The sequence below is a fragment of the Varroa destructor genome, unplaced genomic scaffold (genome assembly GCF_002443255.2).
Source record: "Varroa destructor unplaced genomic scaffold, Vdes_3.0 BEIS01000006.1, whole genome shotgun sequence".
Lineage (NCBI taxonomy): Eukaryota > Metazoa > Arthropoda > Arachnida > Mesostigmata > Varroidae > Varroa > Varroa destructor.
This window is the reverse complement of record NW_019211459.1, coordinates 3,284,606-3,306,968: the sequence shown is the minus strand read 5'-3', so window position 1 is coordinate 3,306,968 and position 22,363 is coordinate 3,284,606. Positions and strand designations below refer to the sequence as shown.

Genomic DNA, 22,363 nt, shown 5'->3' with positions numbered 1-22,363 from the left:
CAAAGATCATCCTCCAAACTGACCAGTATTTCAATAAATTCACGCGAAAAGCTTTAGTTTGTGGTTATCCATTCAGCTGTTACTGCTATAGCTTTGGGGAGCGGAGGGAAGGTGCGTTCTCGTAGCTTCAATAATAGACACTTGATATGTATCGTTTGTTCTACTCTACTTCTACTAAAATGTCGATTGCAATTCTTAGTGGCGTTTCATAAATAGTACACTTAGTATCTATTGTTGTCTTAAGGAACCAGGATTATGTTAAGACAAATTTAACTAAAGATAACTTCAAAAGCTACACAAATCCTAAAGTATGGGTTATCTTATCGTTACCTCAAAGAGACTTGATCCAATCTACCTTTATTATCAATTCTAACTGTTCTGGTAACGTAACAATACACTTAGCTACCCTAACTGCAAGTATTACATTAAGGTTACACAGCTTTGTCGGAAATGATCCCGTTGAGGTGGGTCTTGCGAAAACCCAGCGTCTGGGACAGATATCATTTACTTCGTCTTCTAAAAATTGACCCTACAAAGATTAAGCGTTTTGAAACGGAGTTCATGTAACTCAGCTGGACTACCTCAAGTGTGCCACATCGAGCCTATTCGAGTCATTGTTTGCTCATAAAATACGTTGAAAACTATTACGTAAAAAGTTACGACGGGGCGGTAACGGCAAAACTACCGAGTAACCGGCACGCAAATGCACTTCATAAAATCGGCTTGTGAAGAACCACGAGAAGAACATATAGGAAAAGTGTTCTTGTACAGAAGCCTCCTGAAAAATACGTGTTCATGTGACACAGTTTGATGGATATAAAAAGCTACAACGTTTACATTGAAGAAACCATACAATACTAGGAAAGCTTACCGAGAGATAACGAAATAGATGTTTACGTCTGCCTCGGATGGGCGAACCACAAGACACCTACAATAAGACTAAATTTGATGACTCTCAACTGTTGATTCGTGTTACACGTAGATGTAAGCCAACAAGTTACGATTTGAATTGAAAAAGCAGATAGTCTCTTCGGCACCAGTCGTTTTCTTAGCTAACTTAATATAGGCAAACCAACTCCCTTTTTTTTGCCTTGTCGAACTTGGCTGAGGGGCTTAAATACAACGTCTCCAACATACGAAGTTCCCTGATGTTACTCCAAGCCTTACTCAAGATACGGAGAGATATTATTATTCACAGGATCGGTATAATCAGAGTAGCTAGTTTTAATGGGCATATATTGTGACAAGGGCGGAGACGTAATTTTAACTATGTAGTGTCAACATTGCCATTGTTCTTGCGCCGTATTTGCAGGCCTTGGCTTAATCTCTACGCGGAATATAAGAAAGTAGAGAGATCTGTACAGTAACTTCAAACGGAAGGAGACAAAAAGCGCAAACTGAAAGGTTGGGTCTCTCCGTCTTTCCGGTTTGTATTTTAGCTTAAGTCGACAGAATTGAATAGATGAATCAACTGTATAACGTCTTGCACTAAACACATGTCTCACATAAAACATGTACCTTAAGTTCGCATATAGCAAAAACCAACGATACCCTAATTTGACAACATGTAGATTATGCAGAAGTTTAGTTATTTTTGACACTAAAAAGTTAGTTAAGGTCCAGGTAGGTCAGCTGTCACCTGTAAAACCACAAAGCATGTATTGCAAATATCTTCTCTATTTTCGAAGCGGTTTCAGAAGGTCGAGCAATCACTAACAAGCTACCCGCCTTTTAACAGCGATGGAGCTGCTGACAATACAATAAGGACCTCGCAAGGACGTTCCCGGAACGTGCTTAAAAATGCGACCTTTGCGCATGGCCTTTATAGGCGCTAACTAAATTCTTAAAAGCCTATCAACAAAATGTTCTGATTTAGCGCTCACATGGAAGAAGCCATGAAGGATAGGAAAACAATATTTCATTAGAGACACCATAAACAGATATCAAGCGTGCGTTTATATTGCACAAATAAGGCGGCTTTTTCGTTACCATCTGTTAATAGATATCGGCCCGTTTTTCCACATTAGCTCTCTTGGCTAACATAAGCTATACACTTTGCGTAAGCATCTTAAGAAAAAAATATCGTTTAATAGTAAATTACAAACTCGTACTTTGATCGATAAATGCGTTGGGAAACTCGTACAATCAATACTTGCTTATTTGGAGTAACACATTTTGTTGCAAACGGTCATCATATGCATCAACCTTCCGCAAGATAAGGCCTAAATAGGATTTTTTTGTTCGGGTTTCGCGTTATTTCAAGTAGTTTTGCTAATAATCGGACCATGATTACAAAGCTAAAGACGCTGTTTATCAGAGTCCCTTGGTTAGCACAGCCATTCATTATACTTTGATTACCTAATTATAAAATATTTCTATTACTATATATTTATAACCGCCCCGTAATGGCCTTTTGTCATTAGGACTTTTCATAGCCTGGAGTCTCAACTGCCTCTTTACGACCGGTTTTGGTACCGTTGTCTAACATTGCCTCAACGATTTCACAGTTTAGGGTAAGAAGCTCAGCAGGAGCAGACCGAACAGGAAAAGAGTCATTATATTCATCACCTTTTTTTATGAGTCAGAATTTCATTAGAGGGCTTAGGTTACCCCACCTGTTTCGCAGTTTAGTAAATAAATATGTTACCACTGCACCATAATGGAAACAGGCCATCTAAGGATCAAGCAATGGTTTAGTTGTTGAAGGGGTGAACCAAGGCGTAAACCAGATTTTCATACAAGGCTTCGTATTCAGGAGTAGCCAACTGATCGATTGGTACTAGTTTACATGAAAACGTTGGAGCTCGACGTGTGTCAGTGGCTGCCGTTGAATGTGTCGCTCTGAAGCTCCTACTGTGACTGCTTCTTTGAACAGCTGATAGACGGCACAAGGTGGTCGGCGAAAGTAGGCTGTTGCATCGGTCGACAGAAAATATGGCCGCAGGCCAGAGCCCAAAGGTCGCGCTCTGGTAGCGATCAACCTTGGGATATTGTGAGTCCGTACTTGGTCTTGTTTTCAATATAAAAATCATTTAGTGCTGACCGCATCGAAAAAAGCTCCTACCAAGTTTGCTTTTGCTGCTGCTATTTTTTAAATATATCATCGCAAAATATATAAGCTATCATATAAGCGAACTAGTTTCGATTGAACTAATTTTCAAGAACTGCCATGATTATAATAATAATAATAATAATGAACTCAATCAATTACTACGGGGCAAGTATGGTTTCTGACATTATTATTACTAATCATTATTATTGGACGGACGGGGCACCAGTATGAATCCTAATGTTGCTAGATAAGACTACAAGATACACATGTTTATGTTCCGAAGCGTCCGGTGAAGGGGCATACAAGCTGCCACCTTTTTGGAGGCGATTCGTATTTACCATTTTAGTCAAACTTATCACTCCGCTTTTTTCGAATAGTTTGAGCGAAGGCTATTAAAAATGTTATTTGTAAATAATTCTGCTTTTTTTTTTTATTTATTTCACATATTTTCTATGTTTCGTGCTGTATTTCACCTGTTTACTTCGCTTTGCATTTTGCTTTACCTTTATCTATCTTTCCGCTATTTGTGTACAATCACTCTGCCATAAAACAACTTTATACATTTAATTATCGATCAGGTTGCTTAGGCGACTAGACCTCTACTTGAAAGACACCAGGATTTGTTGCTATCCACCGGTGACATGGATTACGTCTCTTTTAATTAATACACAAAGTTCCACATAGATATAGCTATTATTTTTGGTTCACTTAATTCTGCTATTTCCTATGAACCGGCTTGGATATTTAGCAAAAGGACAAACCTTTTGCCACGCTTCATTTTCTCGAATAGGCTCATGCTTAGCCACATCTGTTCTTTAATTTCTATACACGTTTCGGCGTTCAGCAATCAACTGACACCCCTGGCCCACAACCTTATCAAGCTCTATTGCCTTTTAAAAGCTTCAGAACAATTTGCATATATAAAACTACGCTTTACAGTTTAATGCAAAGGAACCTGCATACTCTATGCCTATCTATAGTGATACAGAATTAAGAAGAAACCTGTAATTACAATAGACCATTGGTCCACTTGAAACGATATATCGTTCAACAGCGCTCACGTTTTGGAGCCGGCCTCGCTCAGTACAAACACAAAATTATCCAGTAACGATGAGGCGTCTTGGAACTTTTCGATGTACAACGGTACCATCTTGGTGTGTCTAGGGTAAATGAAAATCGAAATCCAACGCACCCAGTGAATTAGGAGGTATGTCAGGGAATTTATGGGAATGGGACGACAAATGCGACCAGTAACAGCAGTTGTGGTCCATGTGGCCTATTAGTGGTCTAAAGCGAGTCGGAGAAAACTTGGCCTACAAAGGTTAGAGTTGGCCGATCAAGGCGAAATGTACACCTTATGCGGTTGCTAGCAGAGGATAGTCAATAACTATGAACGACCAACAGTTTCAAAAACTACGGCAATACAATGGTGAATGTCTAGTGGTCGCGATAGGAGACACAGTAAAGGCAAAGGTAGAATATATACGAAGAGAAACGGATGCTGTAGCAAGAAAAAATGGGGATAAGAAGACCCGCTCTATTGATTTGACCAGCTCAGTATAAGTACTTGCTAATCTACTTGATCAATACTATATTCAACCAAATCTAAGTTTTAGAATTCGCGAATTAAACTCAGAACCTGTGCGACCTAACCTGTTATTTTTGCTGTTACTTCATCATCACATAGTTAAATAAACTATACATGTTCGGTTTCAAGCTCGTAGCATTCCGTTGTAATGATTCTGAGATCACACAGTAGCCCTTACGTTATTCCGTTGTAACTTTTCAGTTATGGAGTAATTTTACTTCCCTGATTCATTTAACCCGTTAGTAAGATATATCTCGCATGTAATTACTTGCTATACGTATCGCGTTTTCCCATTTCAACAGTCCCGCTGCCACATTGTTGCACTTTTTTCATGTTACGGCTACGCTCAATTACGCAAGTAACATATATATTACACACTGACGCAGACGTTCAATCGTAGTTTTGCTAAGAACGTTTCGCATTACTTCCGTTATTTCATAGCTGTCATCCGACGGCAATAATCATATTCTTTTGTTCTAACAGTTATTGTACAATTTGCTTCTTTACAATCAGTTTTACGCTCAGAGTTTAGCAAGGATTAGACAAGTCAACATCAGGCCGAATATGGGTGCGCGAAACATCAACTGATTTTGATTGCTGGCCTGTTGATCGTTTATTGAGAGAACTCGGCCATCGGTCTTTTTACAGCAGATGTATGCGTAGTCAAGATAGACGTTTTTGGTAAAAATCAGTCACTCGAGGCACACACGTCCTGATTGTTATCGACCTAATAATTGTAACTTCGGATTTCCGAATAGAGGGAAGCCCCACCCGCAACGTTTGAATTTAGAACTTAACGAGCTGTTGTTATGATGCTGCCTACATAGTATCTCATCGATACCCACAACCATGTATAGCAAGTGATGGATATTCTACAGAGGATCATGCAGCCTCATCGTCCTGGGAATCACAATCGCCCGCGGTTTATCGAATTCTATCGTTTTGCAAGCGAGGCCGAAAGTGTCGACCGGCTCCTTCTGGAGTTATACACCTGAAAAGGACTCTTACAACCTACCTAAAAACTGTACACCGGAAACCCATGCCTTGCAATAACAGGATTACTTCGTATGACGAGATATAAACCTGGTTCGTAGAGCTGAGCGCCGGCTGTACAAATAGCTTTTCCGACAGACTTCGACCCTGTGTCCGATGATTCCTTCGACCTAATTGACGACTGCGTTATTAATGCTATGATTGGATTTAACGATTTGATACGAAGAAAATTTCCCGTAATTTCGGCTGTGTATAGGGGAAACGAAGGGAATGTTATCGAGGCCGACTTAACGATAAACACAATCCAAATTCTATGTTTACACTCCAATAAGGTAGCGGGTTCATATCACACCAGGAATAAGTACCTAAAGGATGTCCCCATTTTAGCTCCCTGCTGAATAGCGCTGTCTAATTAGTGCCTTCAAAAGAATGCACTTCTCGACCAGTTGTCAGGGGCCATACCCTTCATTACTTCTAAAGAAATCGTGACCTGCCAACTTCGTAGCGTGGCACGGCAGGGAAGAGCGTGTGTTACATGCTGCTAGTTTTGTCGTCACCACGGAGGCTAAGTCCATGTCCGTAAACCGTTGGCTTCGTCCCGGACAAACATCATGGCTTTCAACTTACGCGACCAACCGTGACGTCGTTTAAAGCTTCGCCGGTCTCTTTTAAGGACGCACTGGCTAGGCGAGATGGGGCACTATCCGCAGAATTCGTGAATTTCAAAGTGGCCTTTGATTCGGCGCCAAGCGACATCGTTCTGAGGTTCCTCAGAAGGAGGAGATTCCTACAAGAATTTTGAGGATTGTAATAGCTATACTTACGAAAAGCGGATAGAGATCGACGATGGCTTGACAGAACTTTCTTCCCTACTATAAACCACAGGCCTGTCGCAGGAGGATAACCACATAGCCCTGCTGTTCTTGGCGTTTCTAAAGCGCTCATGAACCTTGTGAATGTAGTCTTGTATGCCGAAAACCTCGATATGTAGGGAAACTACCGTTTTTAAGGCATTCGCAAGGCCAGACTAGTGTGAATGTGGCTATGAAGCTTAGTACAGGCGGGCGGACTTCCCCCCAAGGCGCGCTGTCTATTACGGAGTTTTTGTTTACAAAAAAGAACATGCAGAAGATACATCGCGCGGAAAAATGCAGAAAAGCCGTCAGAAATAGCCATTATCTTTCAGTTGACACCATCCTCAGCTATTTGACTTCAAAATATCTCCATTGGCTTTCTACGGTATAGAGATATAAGAGGACCTTTCTTTTTCATGTTTCGAGCAACTGAATTGGCTGAGAGTTGTTGATTTTAAGCGTGTTTTGGACCCCATCATACGGTACGAAGTCGGCTAGTTTACCCCTTCACATAGACATCTTTCATCGTAGGGACACGTTGTAATCTACGTTAGAACCCTGGCATTAGTACACTTCGTTTCGTTGCAGATACGCTTAGAGAAAATTTCAGACGACGTTTCAATCTACCACCTACTCTTGTGTTAAACTTGAGAGGGTGAATCTGCGGACAACGGAGGTAGTGTTTTACGAATTTGAGTTTATGTTAAACTATGCATGAGTGGTACACTTGAATCCTCATTTTTGTGACCAGGTACGAAAATGCATAGTGGCGCATAACTTCGACTTAAGCCACGCGGCGCTACGCATTTTCGACAACCGATCTTAGATGCAGGGAACACCACACTTTTTGAGGTCTCTATATAATACCGCTAGAAAACCTGTTACCTTAACCAATCCGAAGCTTGTCGTTTCTGACCTTCTCAGAATTGTTTGTAAGCATATGCTTGTCTGAAACGATATTATGTAATAGTCTCTGTTATCTACCTGGCTAAGTGAACGAATTTTATGCAACTAACCCCATTTTGGTCAAAAAAAAAAGGGAAATACATTTTTAGCGGTTGGTATATGAATAGATAACGGTGCATGATGCAGACGTTGTGACCTGTGCTGAATGGCCAATAACGCGCGCAGGCCACAAACACCACGGTGTGATGTTCTCCTTTTCTCTCACGTATTCCCATTTATGGAGAGATCTAATTGGTCGGTTTATTGCGGTAAGATCAGCAGCAGCAGCAGCACAGGAATAGGACAAAAAATCAACGCTTACAGTATTATATAGTCCTATTTGCGTGTACCCGGCCAGCTATTAGGCAGACGTGAGCCAACACTGAGTATATCTCTAAAGAAGTTCGGGGCTCGAGCCCGAAGATAGGAAAGTGTATCGTGCATATGAAACAGTAGTGAACCTGCAGATGGTATACCAACGAAGTAGATTGGGGTAAGAGTGAAACAGAGTAAACCAGGCGCCATGCATGCTGTCTTACTTGTCATGCATACGCATATATTCACAGAGAACGGAACCATCTATTTTGATGGGGGGGGGGGGGGGGTAATGCATAATGACACGTAATATACGCGCGTTTGTAAACACTCCCAAAGAATAATCATAGATCTTTGTTATTCCCCGTTTGTGGCCGAAACTGTAACGCGCATGTACGACAATACGTAGATCACTACGTTCAGATAATATGGGTATGGGTCGTATAGAAAAAGTTGCATTGAACTTATCAACCTATCATAATCACTTTATGATTATTGCTATTGATGTTACTTTTTACTAGGAACGCTATAGCTATTCTAATATACTGTTCCGGCGCTTGGTTACATCAAACCTATTTCAACCCGAACCGTCGCGTCCTTTCATTGCGATTATTTCGTTCTTATTAAACCGAAATGAACGAAATCATGTACCTTTGATTTTTACCATTACTTACAGATTACTTACCACATAAATTTCCTTACACTTAAATCTAACTTAAAGTTAACTCCAACTTTATATGTCAGGTTAGCCTATAGATGAACTCTCATTTAGCCTAAACCGTAGGTAGCTAAAATATAGACCTATGAGTTGCCATCGTCTGGATACCCTATTTATGTCGCAGTGAAATGTTTTTCTATTAATTCAGTTTATCCGTCTCCCAATCAACGACTACTAAATAAATCTCCCAAAGAGGATCAAACACGCCAAAAATCGAGGAAAGTATATATCATGAAAATCTACGCGTAGTTCACTACAAGATATTTTTTCCACGGAAAATTACATTGAAAAGACTAATCTACGTGGCTTATTTTAGGTCGTCTGGCACACTGACAGGCTAACACATTGTATAACATAATTATAAATAGTAAAATATAGCTAAATGCATTTGTAAAGAACACTTTCTCATCCAGTTACCTAATACTATATATTACGATATGTATCTAGGCCTTTACGCCATACGTTCAGTTCACTGTTGCATAGGGATAAACTTGAATAGCGTATATACCGACAGGAGCATTGATATGCCTTATGCCTGCTGTAACAACTCATCGTAGCGCAAACGGTTGCTATATCTCCAGCATGCTAAAGGGCACCGTTACCGAGAAGCGCCTCGTCCGCTACATGCGCCAAATAGAAGACGGCCTTCAATGACTGGATAGATTCCAGTATTAGGCACCATGACTAGAGTCTACATCGTTATCAGCCTATACTATCTTAAACTAACCATGTTCGGTGGGGGGGGGGGGGGGGGGCACAGTACAGGGATGTAGACGAGAATGTCGAGTGGCTCTCATTACGATGCGATGCAAGGAGGACGCGGAACACGCCTCTCACCTTGTCGAAAGGTGATCTCTCTTTACGTTACATGCGTGCACGCAGAGCTTAATAACAGCACTATGTGACACGTTCATTTACGCACTACTAGACCAAATGTGCTACGATAAGCCCAGTACTCATTTCGCAAGTAGCACTCGGTAACAACGCTACACACGGTTAACTTACATAAAGTACCACTGCAAAACAATAAAATACCCAAGCATATAAGCACTCTCAATTTGATACGTGATTAATTCATTCATTTCGCCTGCCCTTATCACTGTTTCTATAATACAATGCTTTTATAAATCTGCTGTTATTTATATACCCTGATGTTTCGTACCTTCATTTAGAACACAGACCGCCGTATGGGTTTCGTACTTACTGAAAACGGCACGCTATGGGAAATCTACTCCTTTTTGGTGATCACACTAATTTTACGTGTCTATGATAATCTTGAATATATCCATATATTACTTTGTACGTTTTCAACTACGAAGCAACAGGATTAGGACTTACATGATTTGCAGCTGTATCTTCAAGCAGGTCAGAATTCGATTTATTCTAATATGAATCCATTAAATAGATAAGACTACAAGTATGCCTTGGCGACGCTATCATTCGACGGTTGTTTCCATGATTTCCATATCGCCAAGAAAACATGTTTAGCTGCAACACAGGGACACGTGGTGATCTAGTACGCGTACTTCGCGCTTTATATATATATATATATATAAAATGAATAACTAAACTGTTATTAGTTTTTGCTGCGTTTTGTTCGACCTGAAACAGCCTCTTTATATACAGATTTACCTTGAAAGTATGATACTACTAATGCTGGAAGCCCGCGTCTTTACACATTGTGAGCGAATGAAAAATGCTACGTCGAGGCTAAGTACGTTTGTCAACCTCTGTTGTTGTTACTTTGAACGCAAAGCTTAAATGGTCAGGCGACATAAGCAAACGTTCGGCGGATATATCGATGGTAAGCAAGCATGGTTGGCAATGGTATAACTTTCAGGATGCGATATGTCTTCACACTTAAATGAAGTCTATGGCGATAATATATGCGCTTGTGGTTTACGTAAAGCAGTCGAAATCGCTACCACCTCGATAAATTCAAATCCATGTGCTATATCCGCGGCAAAAGTCTTTACATAATCAGCTTCGATATGGCTGAAAGGGTTTGAACCGCGCTAGCCTTCCCGCTTATGCCAAAGCTGCTCGTTCGTGCATTCATTGTCCAGGATATAAGTCAGGGATGCATGCGTGCATCGACTATGTACATCGACGAGTAGAGTCCATTAAGACGGCATAGTATATATTGACCCTAGCAAACGATCTATGAGCTTGTTGGCCAGGGGTGCGGGAATGGGGTGACCGAACAGAGTTGTCAAGACAAGTGCAAGGTTGATTCTCTGAGCTAACGTTTCGGTTCCTTTCATAGAGACGCGTGCTTAATCCGGATTCGAACCCGGCAAATATGTCTCACAACGACAAAGAAATACACAAGAAATAACTGCCGTTTTCGTTTTTGATAATAAAGACCATCCAATGAGAAACTATCAGTGTGCATTCCACGTCATGCTGCCGCTTTCCATTACCAGAGGAAAGATCTTGCAAAAGGTTTAGCATCGTAGCGCACCATGATTCCGATGGGTAAGGGTTCCTCTGGTGGCTTAAATATACTAACGGGGCGTTTGTGTAAAGCAAAGGGGGTTAGTGAAAGAGCGAGTACAAGGACCCTCCTAGCTTCTACTTTCTTCTTTGTATTGGTGTGGTTGAACGAAACCAAAGGCGAAGGCAAAGCATCACTGGCGAAAAGGTGCACGATAGCTCTGCCGACCGGGGCTGCACGGCTGGACGCGAGCTGACGGGGCATGATGGGACGTTCTTTGATGGGTTTTGTGAACGGCCACTGGCAGTACGAAGGGAAATACGGGAAATGCGGACGCCCGGCTCATTTCTGCTGCAGAGTATGGTTGGTAGGGTGAGAGCAGCAGTAGAGCCGGAAGTGAAGCGGGAGGAAATACCCGAAGCGTTAGAAAGCAACGATTACTCAGCCACCATTTCGCCAGTGAAGAAATAACGAAGGAACGGAACAAGGAGAAAAGGGGGTTAGATCGATGGAATAGCATCGATCGGTGCTCTAGGCTCTCACTCGGATAGCCACGTTTTCCGCTATGCACTCCGCCGACCAAAAGACGTACGATCGTGGACTCATTTATCCATACTACTTTTTACGTTTGCCCACACACGTTTTCTCTCTGGCGTTCTTCCTAGTACAGCTTTCGAAATTCAACCATGTCACCGCTTGGGTGGCCAAATCTCCGTTCGTACGCCCTCAGCACGACGTTGTTCTCGCTTATTCGCTCATTCAATGCAGCACATTACGCTCCTCAGAGTCCGTTCCGCCAACCAGGCCCATTCAGTGGTACCGTTTATCAGTTGCTCGAAGGTTCCTGTCATTGAGTAGTTTCGATCCCAGTGCAGGGAATCCCGGCCCAGCGGTGTCTGGAAAGGGGTCAAACCTGACATTGGCCCACTACCGCAGCTGCGACCGCGAATGGACGGATGCCGGCACGGCGTTCATTAGAAAGAAAGGAAGGTCGGCACAGTTCTTTTAAACGCTTCCTTCGGAAAGTCACCCGGAGCTGTCGTTGATTGCCCGTTTATGTAATGTAAAAGCTAAACTTGTCGTACAATTGGACAACATCGTCTGCTTCGTGATTTTCACATCGTCTCCGGCAGATTCCGTCCCTGTTCTGCTAATAGTACTAGTAATACATAATACCATAGGCGCTAGGTCGAATAATTTTAGAAACTTACTAAGAAGGTTACGGAAGAAGATTTGTTTGGAACAAATGGGCCAAGATGCACTGCATCCTTTGCAACGAGTGATTCTAAGAAGCCAAAGCTCGTACACATTCGACCTCTGCTTTGCGGTCTCAGTTAGTTTTTCGGATCTCGTTGTCCTCGTATATTAAAGTCCTAAGGCAATAGTCTTAAAATATTTTAGCCGTAATTTGTTAAGCTCACTGGCCAACATAATTTTTTTTAGCTTTCAATATTCGCAATAGTCTTGAGTTCTTATTCAACTACAAAGTTTAAAATAAGATAGAATCGTCTTGTCTAGGTAGCTCTAAGATAAATTAATATGCATATTATACGCATAGCGACTGTATAACAGTGTTGTGTTCGTTATCCCGTTACTCTGATTGTAATCATCACCTGTTTGAGGCAGCAGGCGCTGCTTGGAGATATCTCCTCCGACGAGCAGTGACTGCGGCGACAGCGGCGTCGAGGCGGATAGGGCTGACTCGGGCGTATGAACCTGGGTCACTTCAAACTTTCCTCCGCGCCCACTCAGATCCCCCATGTCACTGACGCGGCCACGAGCGTCACACACAGGATCACCTACCTGCACCTCCACGCGCGCGCACACACACACGTACACCTTACCGCACGCTGTTGTTGGTCTGCTCTAAGGCACCACCAGATCAATTCACCGGTGAAAAACTGACGACTACTCGTCGGGGACGCAAGGTTTCTTCTTAACCTAACCTCCAGGTCTGTGTGTCCTATACAGCCAGCTTTGATTTTGCTTAGTTTACTTATCTCTGAATATCACTACTGCTTTCTTAGAACACACAAAATAACAATCACCTGACTAACAGATAACAACGACAGCAGGCGGCATCACACGTTATTCCATCATCTGGAGTAGGTAGCGACTTCTTCGTCAACCGAAAAAAGTAGAAACTTTAACCCAACAAAGTTCCGCAGGCTAACGGCGCAACAGAGAACGTCAGTGATACATCACACACCTACCTCAGTGATGATGCTAATGATATTGTTGATTATTGAACGGGACAGAACCCTACTAAAATAAATGCAGGGTAATGCGCAAGAGTTGCGGTAATTGTGACAGTACTAGTATCGTTATAGCTACGGTCGCGACATTGAACGTCAAACGATACTTTTATCGCGTTCCGTGTTACTTCACGACGATATTCCTTCGAGATGTGATGAATAGGTGAAGTGTGTAGATTTTAGTATGCTGAAAAAATCAAGGAAGTTGACTTCACCCTTCAAGCGTTTTCAATAGAGACACGCCTGCGTACTAGAGAAACAGTCACGTCGTTCTCACAATATTGATAAAGATTTAAGGACCATTAGATGCGACTCATCAAAGCAGCGCCTTAAGTATTCGCCTATACAGCCCGCTTTTATTCTAATTTATTGTGATGTTTATTGCAGACCCCATGTGTTCGTGCACGAGCTGTCTATACAGCCGGAAGTCGTACAAGAGTGCGCCGCAATCTGTGACCTGCCAACGAGGGAAACAGGACCAGCCACATTGGCTCTTGTTATATAAAGGCTGCCGATAATGCTACAAGGCGCTAGTAAGGCTCTCTCTTGTTTATTAACGGATTTATATAATGTTATAGAAAGCCGCAAAGTCAGTCTTTTGTTCTTGAATCTGATTGCTATCTCTAACGACTTCAACCGTATGCTCAATTACGTTTGTTGTGGCTAAATGAAGACACAAGTGACAGCACCAGTTGCTGAGACAGCACGGATTGGTACGGCTGGATAACTAACTCCAATGCTAGCACCTATATCACTATTATTGCTTTTTCCGGTGCTGCTGTTATTTCTGTTACCCACAAATGTTGCGGTGGCCTGCCTCTGATAATCTGTTTATCGACAAAGGACGGAAAGTCAAACGTTGGCCGTCGTTGTGTACATGCCTTACAAGTGAATCTGATTTAATGGTGAGACTGTGCTGTCAGAAGCACGGCTGTTATGCTATCTTTGCAGCGACCGCTGGCACGACAGGCCAGTAGACGACTGTTTTAAGGTGTCAGTCTGTTAGGCGACTATTAAAGTCGGCCTGAACGAGCACAGCAATCCAACAATTGGTGGCCGTCATACACTGACGACACAACAGTGATAATCTGTAACTGGCCAGCAACTCTGATTCGATACTCGTTGTAGCTCTGACCCTGTCACTGCCACACCATCGCAGCTGCGACCATCAAAACCGCTTTTACTCCCGCGTCTGTCTATTTTAAGTGCTTGCAAATACCCTCGCTAGACGTGCTTGCTGGCGCTCGTATTTTCGGGGGTCAACAGCCGTCATGTGTTGCATCAACATGAGATGACCACGAACTTCGCGAAGCAGTAACAGCGATGAAGGCGGGGCGCCGATCACAAGATACGATCAGATACAGAGTTACACACGATATCAGAACAATGACTCATCTGCCTTAATGGATTGAATGAATCTCTTGAATGAACATTCACGCACTCCTTGTCCATTCGATCAGCCGTCGCTACTGTCGCTCGTAAGAGCGAATTATATTGTGTTTCAATGGGACCGAACATACGTCTCCCAAAGCGTTAGAACCTTTTAGAACTAGCACGCCTTGGCCGCCACTAGACGTCGTTGTAGTAGTAATAGTAGCTAATAGATTTAGCACGACTGACATCAGCATCACTATCGGTGCTCTCGTTGCTATTAATCAACCAAAATAATTAGTACAGAAACAATAAACGATATCATCACCATTTCTCCCACCCAGTAGCACAATGCAGCCTAACATCTTGAAACATTTCTTCGAATTTATTGTGTGTTCGGCTTATCTTTTCTTTCTTCGTCCGTTTATCTATTTGAATCTCTTCACTGGCCACTACCAGCAGCTCATTGACCATTGACAGCTGCGTTAGTGGGCGCAACAGTGCACACGTCAGTCAGTGAACAGTCAGCACTCAGTGATGCTATACGATTGTGCTCCCTGAACGTTGGCGGCTTCGTCGCGTCTCGTGCCGTGACGGCGCTATCCAACAAGCTCTGTCTTGTTCTGCGCGTCTCCTCGTCTCTTCTTTTATCGTATACACACACACGCGCAACGAGCACACGCTTGTACGATACAAATCGCCCTGCACGACAAAGCTCGCCTAGACTGGAAAATAACGCTCCTCGTTGGTTTCCGTTTACTACTGTTGCTGTGGCAGTGCGGTGAGTACCACGCAGGGCTGGTTGCCTCGCTTCCTTAATACCTAGCTGTGTCGTGCCCTGCCGAGCCTGCTGCTACTGCTGCGGGGCGCGGGTGGGCGAGATCGAAGCTCCCTCAGCAGCAGCGGCAAGGGCAGCAGGGAAGGTGAGGGCGGGGGACGCCGACGGCGACTTGAGCCAACCCGCCGACTCCTCGCGCCACAACAACCCGCCACCCCATCTAGAACCCTTACGATCCCCACCTCTCCTCTTCGCTCCCCACGAGCCAGGACAACCCTAAAAAAGTAGCAACCCCAGGCCCTTTTCCCACAGGCCAGTGCAGCCTGCCGTACTCGCTCATCTGCTCCCTCCTGACTCTCCTGCCTGCAGCGAAGGCCGAGCAACTAGAGCAAACAGGCCATCCAAGCCAACAACTCGCCAGACTTTTTTCTCCACATTCGGTCGCTGAAAATATTTGGACTGCTGCTTTGGTTTTGCAGCAATGTTAGCAGCAATAGAGCTACTAGTAAAACAGGAGATATAGTAGTTGAGGAGCGCGCGCGGACTCTCGTATGAGGGCCTTTTCGCAGATGGGCCATAGCCGAACGAGTCGACAGATAACGTTAAGGCATCGTCCGGCAACAGAGCCTTTTTCCCGCTATATGTCTTTGCTACGTTCCCCCTCTGCAACTGCCGCGTATACCAGGCTTGCCTGAAGAATACGAGAAGTAAATAAGCAGTAACGACTGCAACACAAAAGACACATTTTAGCCACAGCGAGCCATTGCGCAGTGGTAGCAGTCAGCGAAAGGAAATGCGGTCAGAGAACATGCGAAGGAAGAAAGCGCCAACGAACACCACTGTAAACCAGTATAGAAAGTATAAACGAGCAATGGCACGGTCGACAGAGCCAACAGCCAGCAGCGCGTGCTATATTGCTTCTTCCACTTCAGACAGATAACAAAAGGACGAAATAAAGTCTGCAAGGCATGACATAGTCTAGCCTGATCATAGCAGACGGACAACGATCAGTAACACCCCCTCGTGCCCATATACACATCGCTGGCTGCAGACATACGCTTCCTACCGCCTCCCAGCCACAGTGGCACCAAACTGTAGTGTGACTGCAAATTCCAAGGCCATACGGTTGTCCTATCATTGTATCTACAATTATTCCCTCTCCCTTTCCCTTGTCGCCCTCCACTATTTGAAATGGTCTCTTTGACCCCCTCGACCCCTACCCCGAAGACTGGTCGGTGCCTGATCAAGGCCTCCTCGGTTCTCTTCACCTCGCTAGGTCACCCTCCCTCGTTTTGGCCCAGAATGAAGTTTCACACCCTGAAAATAGGCGCCAATACTACAGATGATGACAATGATTCTACGCCATTGAAGCACAAGCGTATATGAACAGCAGCACCAGATCAGCGTGCAGTAGCAGCGACGGAAAGCCCGAAAAAGCACAAAGGCGTATAAGAAAATTAAAAAAATACATAGGATGCGACGGGTGGCCGTTTTCGCTGTAACTGTAGAAGAGTTGCGCGAGCCACCGCAGGCAGACATGGGAAACAGCCAGCTGGCCAGATGAACGAACGGCTTTACAGCCATCCTGGCCATATGTAGATAATAAAGATGGCGAGGTATCAAAGGCAAGACGTACCATGGGTTAGAAGATCTGCCTACTCGGCAGCAATTTTTCGCGGCACAGGTCGGTTGAGGCTGTCGCAAGTTGATCAAACATAAGTCTAAATATCTGCATAGACAAATTCATAGTTTTTACATGTGTGAAAAAGTAAACTTCCAACCAAACAAATTAGTACTGTGACGGTAAGTGTTCCCTCCTTATAGAATGCGAGCTTTTTCTTATTTCTTATATAGAAGCAGTAAAAACGACCTACTTGGGTCGTTTGTAGTAAAGTAGATAGATAAGTAGATTAAGGTAAACTGTGACTTACTCACTCGTATCGTAAAGTTACTGCTGTAGCTACTACTCCATATATGATGTACACTGAAAACTCTTCAGTTCGATATATATCTGAGTGCTATATGTGGTACCGGTAAATCGCCTTCGGGCAATGCTTTCTGCCTCCTTCTATCTTATCTCGTGACGTATTTTTTTTCGACTACGTCATCCCATTCCGTTTTCGTTGTTCGTTTTTGAGATGCTTTAACGTGCACGCATTTACGCGTGACACATCACTATCCTATGCCTTACAGCAAAGTACTACTCTATAACAACGTTAAATAAGCCTTGTTTGAGAAGGGACATACCGTTTGTGGCAAATGCTTTTAGTCAATGATGATTTTTCTAGTTTCTCATTAAACCATCGAAAAAGCTGAGATGTGTTGGCGGAAATTGTTTCTGGGATGTATGTAATGTAAGAGTTTGCAAATTCAAACAGGCGATAACACATCTATGTGGCAACCAGCCTCTCGACTAAACGACATATACAAAGCGACAATTAAAACGATATATATTCTCGTTGTAACATTGCTACTCGTGAAAAGTCGCACGATCCATCAGGTCACTGTACCCAGTTTGCTCCCGTGCGAATGCCCCATTTCTGTTTTAACGTTTGAAAATTGTGAATGCCTTGTCTGGTCACGTCCTTCGATATCTTCGTCGCGATTACAAGAAAAAGACTCAGCAGAAGGCATAGCCAACAACCTTGTCGAAGAATCCTTGCCTCATAGCGACAAACTCACGTTAGAGCCTCATCATATTCGACAATGCGGCACCGTAACTCGGGACAGACAAGCGAGATAGCTCAGAACGTATCTCTTGCTTCAAGCAAATTTTCTCGATTCCTTCTGTACAGCACGCAGATGGAGCCGGATGCCCTCATCCCGCAACCACCGTCTCCTCAGGTTTTTATGAGCTATCCGAGGCTGAATCCCCATTTGCTTTGAATTACTGTTATCTAGCCCGAGATTCTTGTCCCCGTTCGACTCATGCTGAAGAACTTCGATAAAGCTACGTAGGGTGTTATCCGTCCCACAACGCTGCCATCAAGGTGGAACATGCTACTGTGCTATAATATCGTCATTGGTAGGAAAAGCCTCGGTTTATCAAGCTATTGGCTTGGTCCTATGTATTCAAAGATCATTTCTTGGGCTATAGGTAGATATGTAACAGTTCGAACATTTGAAGTAATAATTAAATCATCGATACTAGAAGGATCGTATGTTGATATGCGTTGAACCTACTCCTCCTGAATGTCTTACACTTGAGCCAGTGCTCTGAGAGCTTCCCAGCAACTCTGACTGAACTCATCTGAACTCCATTACAAAAAATCTCATTATCATTTGCTATAGCATTAGAGTAACATAGAATATGCCACGGCACTTATCATCTCAGACACAGAAGCAGTTAAAATTACACGGGCATAAATACAGAGAATGTTCGAGTTAAAAGCACCGGTTCATTCTGTTCTTCTCAATTGAAGTTTTGATTCAAGCGCTGCAATAGAGTCGTGCATTGTTGTCGAATACGCATACTGCATACCATCAATTGCTATGCTACAAGCTTGTGAAGCTCCCCAGACGTTCCGAGTTATTTGACAGTACTTACCTTTTCCTTGTCAACAAATATCTCGAAATGCTGCTGATAGCTACTGCGAGCCTGAGCAGTATCAGCTTTCGCCCAAATCCGTTTGGTTATACGTTTAGGCCGCTCTCGGTTTTCTTGACATCGTTTTTCCGCCCGATCGTCTTATGACGAGTGGTACAGGCTATATGTTTCCTTTACCACGACAATGTGTTTATCGCAGTTGCGGAAATTGTCTTTAGCGTGTGTAATCTGTCCTGAACTTAATTCGTAAGGGGCCTATTTTGGTTTCTGTCTGTGTTTAGTTAGCTGGACGAGGGATTCTAAGGACGCGCATTGCCTATGTTCTATTTTGTTCAAAAACTTCCCTGATCATGGCATCTCATGCTGTGTCACTATAGGCTTTCCTGTCTGGTGTTTTCACCAAGACTTCGATAGATTATACTGTCTTCGATAAATGGAACCTGAACGTATCTTTAGCACTAGACATTTTTCTTTCCTTTAAACTCGTTATTTTTAGATATCACTTAAATCTGATTATGGTCGAGTATTTGATGCGAACATTTATTGAACCTATGAACTGTTTCGTTTATTACGTTTCCAATACACAGGGTAAGATAGACCTACATAGGGCAGTTTATACGGGCTTTCCCCACCAAAAAGTGTCAACTTAGAACCAGATGCCATCAAACTTTTCAAACAACCAAACATTTAAGGCAATTTCTATTACTGGATGTTTTTGTTGCATTCATTTTTAAGAAATAAGGCTCTATAAAACAGCTAAATATCTTTTACTTGCATTTTATTGAACTTCCTTTTTTCAATTATAGACAAGCAAAAAAAACAGCCCGTTTTTCTCTTCCCATCCCAGAGTTGTGTTTTCAAAAGCAAACGGAAAGTAAGTTAGGTTTCACAGAAGTTATTATATTGGGTTATATTACATTATCACGTTAAGGACTCAATGGGTTAGATGGACCATTATGTTTCGGACCTTCGATACCAATCCTACAAAGCGATTGAAAGAAGTAAGCGATTTCGGGAGAAAGCTCAGCTGTGTCTATGTGTATATCTGTGAAGTAAGACTAAGCCATCGTCGTTTGGCGCTGTTTATATTACGTGTCATTGTCATCAACGACTTACAAGTGCCCACTTTGTTGGGATAACGGGCCGTTACAATGGGATTATTGGGATAATGTGCCAAAATAATGCTGTTAACATATGCACCATCTTGTAGGAAATCACGAATGGGGTCAAAATGCAGTGCGACTTGCAGATTTAGCAGCAACTGATTATTTAGCTTTCTCTATAAAAAAAATGTTGTCGAATGACTGACTGGCTTTTCCGCACGAAACCATTAACAGCTCATACAGCCCCACACTGCCCTATATATGTATATATATATATATATATATATATATATAATGAACGGCTAGGCCGTTTTGGGGATTGAAGGCCTATTCTTACGATTTGGTGACAATAACAAGGTCTACAGTTGACTAAACCTGCGGGTTGTAAATTAATGTGGGTAAATAGCAAATGTCCAATTCCTGCTCGACCGTAGAAGGCAGAGATCGAAACCAGAAACGCGGAAGCCATTGGCCAGGACGCCGTAATATGCAGACCGCTTGAACGTTAGATTGTCGCAGCAAACAGGCCACCTTTGGAGCGATCGTTAGCATCGTCACTTCGTGGTTGGCGTGCTTCTTAACGTTGAAACGGTGGACGAGAGAAAGGCTAAGCAGCAAAGATTTGGTGTTTGCGGAAGGAGCCTTTACGAACGAGGGAAACCAGACGTATTCAATCGGGGTACAAACGCCGTACGAAGTCGCCAAATCAAACAGTACGAACGAATGGCGCCGCGGATGTATTACGACGACGAGTGGCACTTCAAGCACGTCCAAGCTGTTGTAGAGCTTGACGAAGGCGCACAGGCGCAACGCCGGTGGCCGGTCAATGGGCGTCGCACCGCCTCCACAAAGTCGCAAAGGACATAATTTCACGGGGTGCCGAATGTTTCGTAGATGCAGCATAGCTGGTAACGATGACCATATGTTACCACCACGAAATCATTACGGACTAGGCCATCAGTCGGAGTCTGGCAGTGCAGCAAGTAGGCAAAGTAATGGCACAGATAGCCTGAGAATACTATCTGCCTGGATTCTCCTATGTAGATTACACTTCCATTAAGACAAACATACGAGTCTTTTTCTTCCTCGTACAGAAGTAGTACCCCCACTTTTTTTGGGATAACTGCATTTTTATCAGGATGGAGGGATGTATCTGTTTTTCATTTCCTCGTGTTGCCATTGATGCTTCAAAATAAGTCTGTGCCCATTGACAGCGGTCCATAGCGATATCTCTCAAATCGTAGCTTTTTTGGTTGTATGGACAGATGGGACGACCGAAGCCGATCGAGCTTACAGTCACCGATAATATTATCCGGCCGGTTTAGCATTTTTCTCAAAGATGTGATTTCAGCGTTCTACTGAGGACATCACAGACACCACTAGTACGATTCAGAGCCAATTTATCAATAGCAGCCAAATCGAATAAAAAAAAAAGAAAAAAGATTAACGCTAAGGGAGAGGCTGCAGTGCCCGCAGACCGTTTTTCCCACCTTTTTCCTCGTAGATTTCGTACTCGCTTTTCTATTCCTACGTTTTGGCGTTCTCGTCGTTTTTCAGTGCATAATTGCTACTGATATAATTCCGCAGCGCTGGTCGATGGCGACGAGACAGCTTACAGCAAAATCCCAAGGTCTAGCCACAAAACGGCTGACATCGGCACTTGTAGACCAACCAGGGATCTAACGAACCTTCAAACTTTCGAGCCGATCTGCTATGTCTAGGAGTTAGGATCTAAATGCCATAAAAAAATCTATTCGTCCTTAAATAACTTGTATCTACTCCGAGGGAAATCATCAAACCTCATCGCCCTTACCACTGTAAAAGCTATGGGTTAAGCTATGATCGACAGTTGAGATTGGCGGTGTGTGCCCCCGAGGGGAAGAGTGGCTATGGCCATCAATGATCCCCCGACTCAATTTATGAATGCAAATTTATAGTTATGTAAGGGGAAGTTGTTCAACACGGTTGAGTGTTTCTAGCGTTTTATCCTTATTTCAAAATGGTTTGATAGTACAGATGGAAAAAGTCGGCTTGTACGCGCCAGTAGTTCGTAATCCGCATGTCGCTCTGTTTTACAACAACAAATACAGAGACAGTCACAATAGGTATTTTGTCAAGCGGCAAAATAATCCCTAATATAGATAAAAGATGTAATAAAATAATAAAGAAATAAATAGCCAGCTAAGTGCGCTGATGTCAATGCCTTAGGCTGCAGTACAATGTTCTGTGTTTTAGTACCCGTGCTAAAAACCAAATAGAATCAAACTTCTAAAGTAAGCACCTAGAAATAAATAAAATATTTAATATTTTCATCTTGCAACAAATGCAAGCGATTTTACTAAATCCTGATACAGTAATTATACGCGTAACCGTGGCCGGACACCTAATGGTTAGGATATATATATAT

At 43.1% G+C, this 22,363-nt stretch overlaps 1 protein-coding gene across 5 annotated transcripts in view; it reads right to left on the bottom strand.

The window, feature by feature from the left end:
• The window catches only part of kcc (solute carrier family 12 member kcc), a 275,661-nt gene that overhangs the window by 141,687 nt on the left and 111,611 nt on the right, over positions 1-22,363 (bottom strand). Inside the window, exon 1 of one of the 5 annotated variants that reach the window (XM_022812854.2) lies at positions 12,516-13,549. The exons of the other annotated variants lie outside the window; for them this stretch is intronic. Within the exon in view, the coding sequence (XP_022668589.1) occupies positions 12,516-12,663 (148 nt within the window). The 5' untranslated portion in view covers positions 12,664-13,549. Of the gene's footprint in view, positions 1-12,515; positions 13,550-22,363 lie in introns of those variants that run through there. 5 annotated transcript variants of the gene reach the window in all.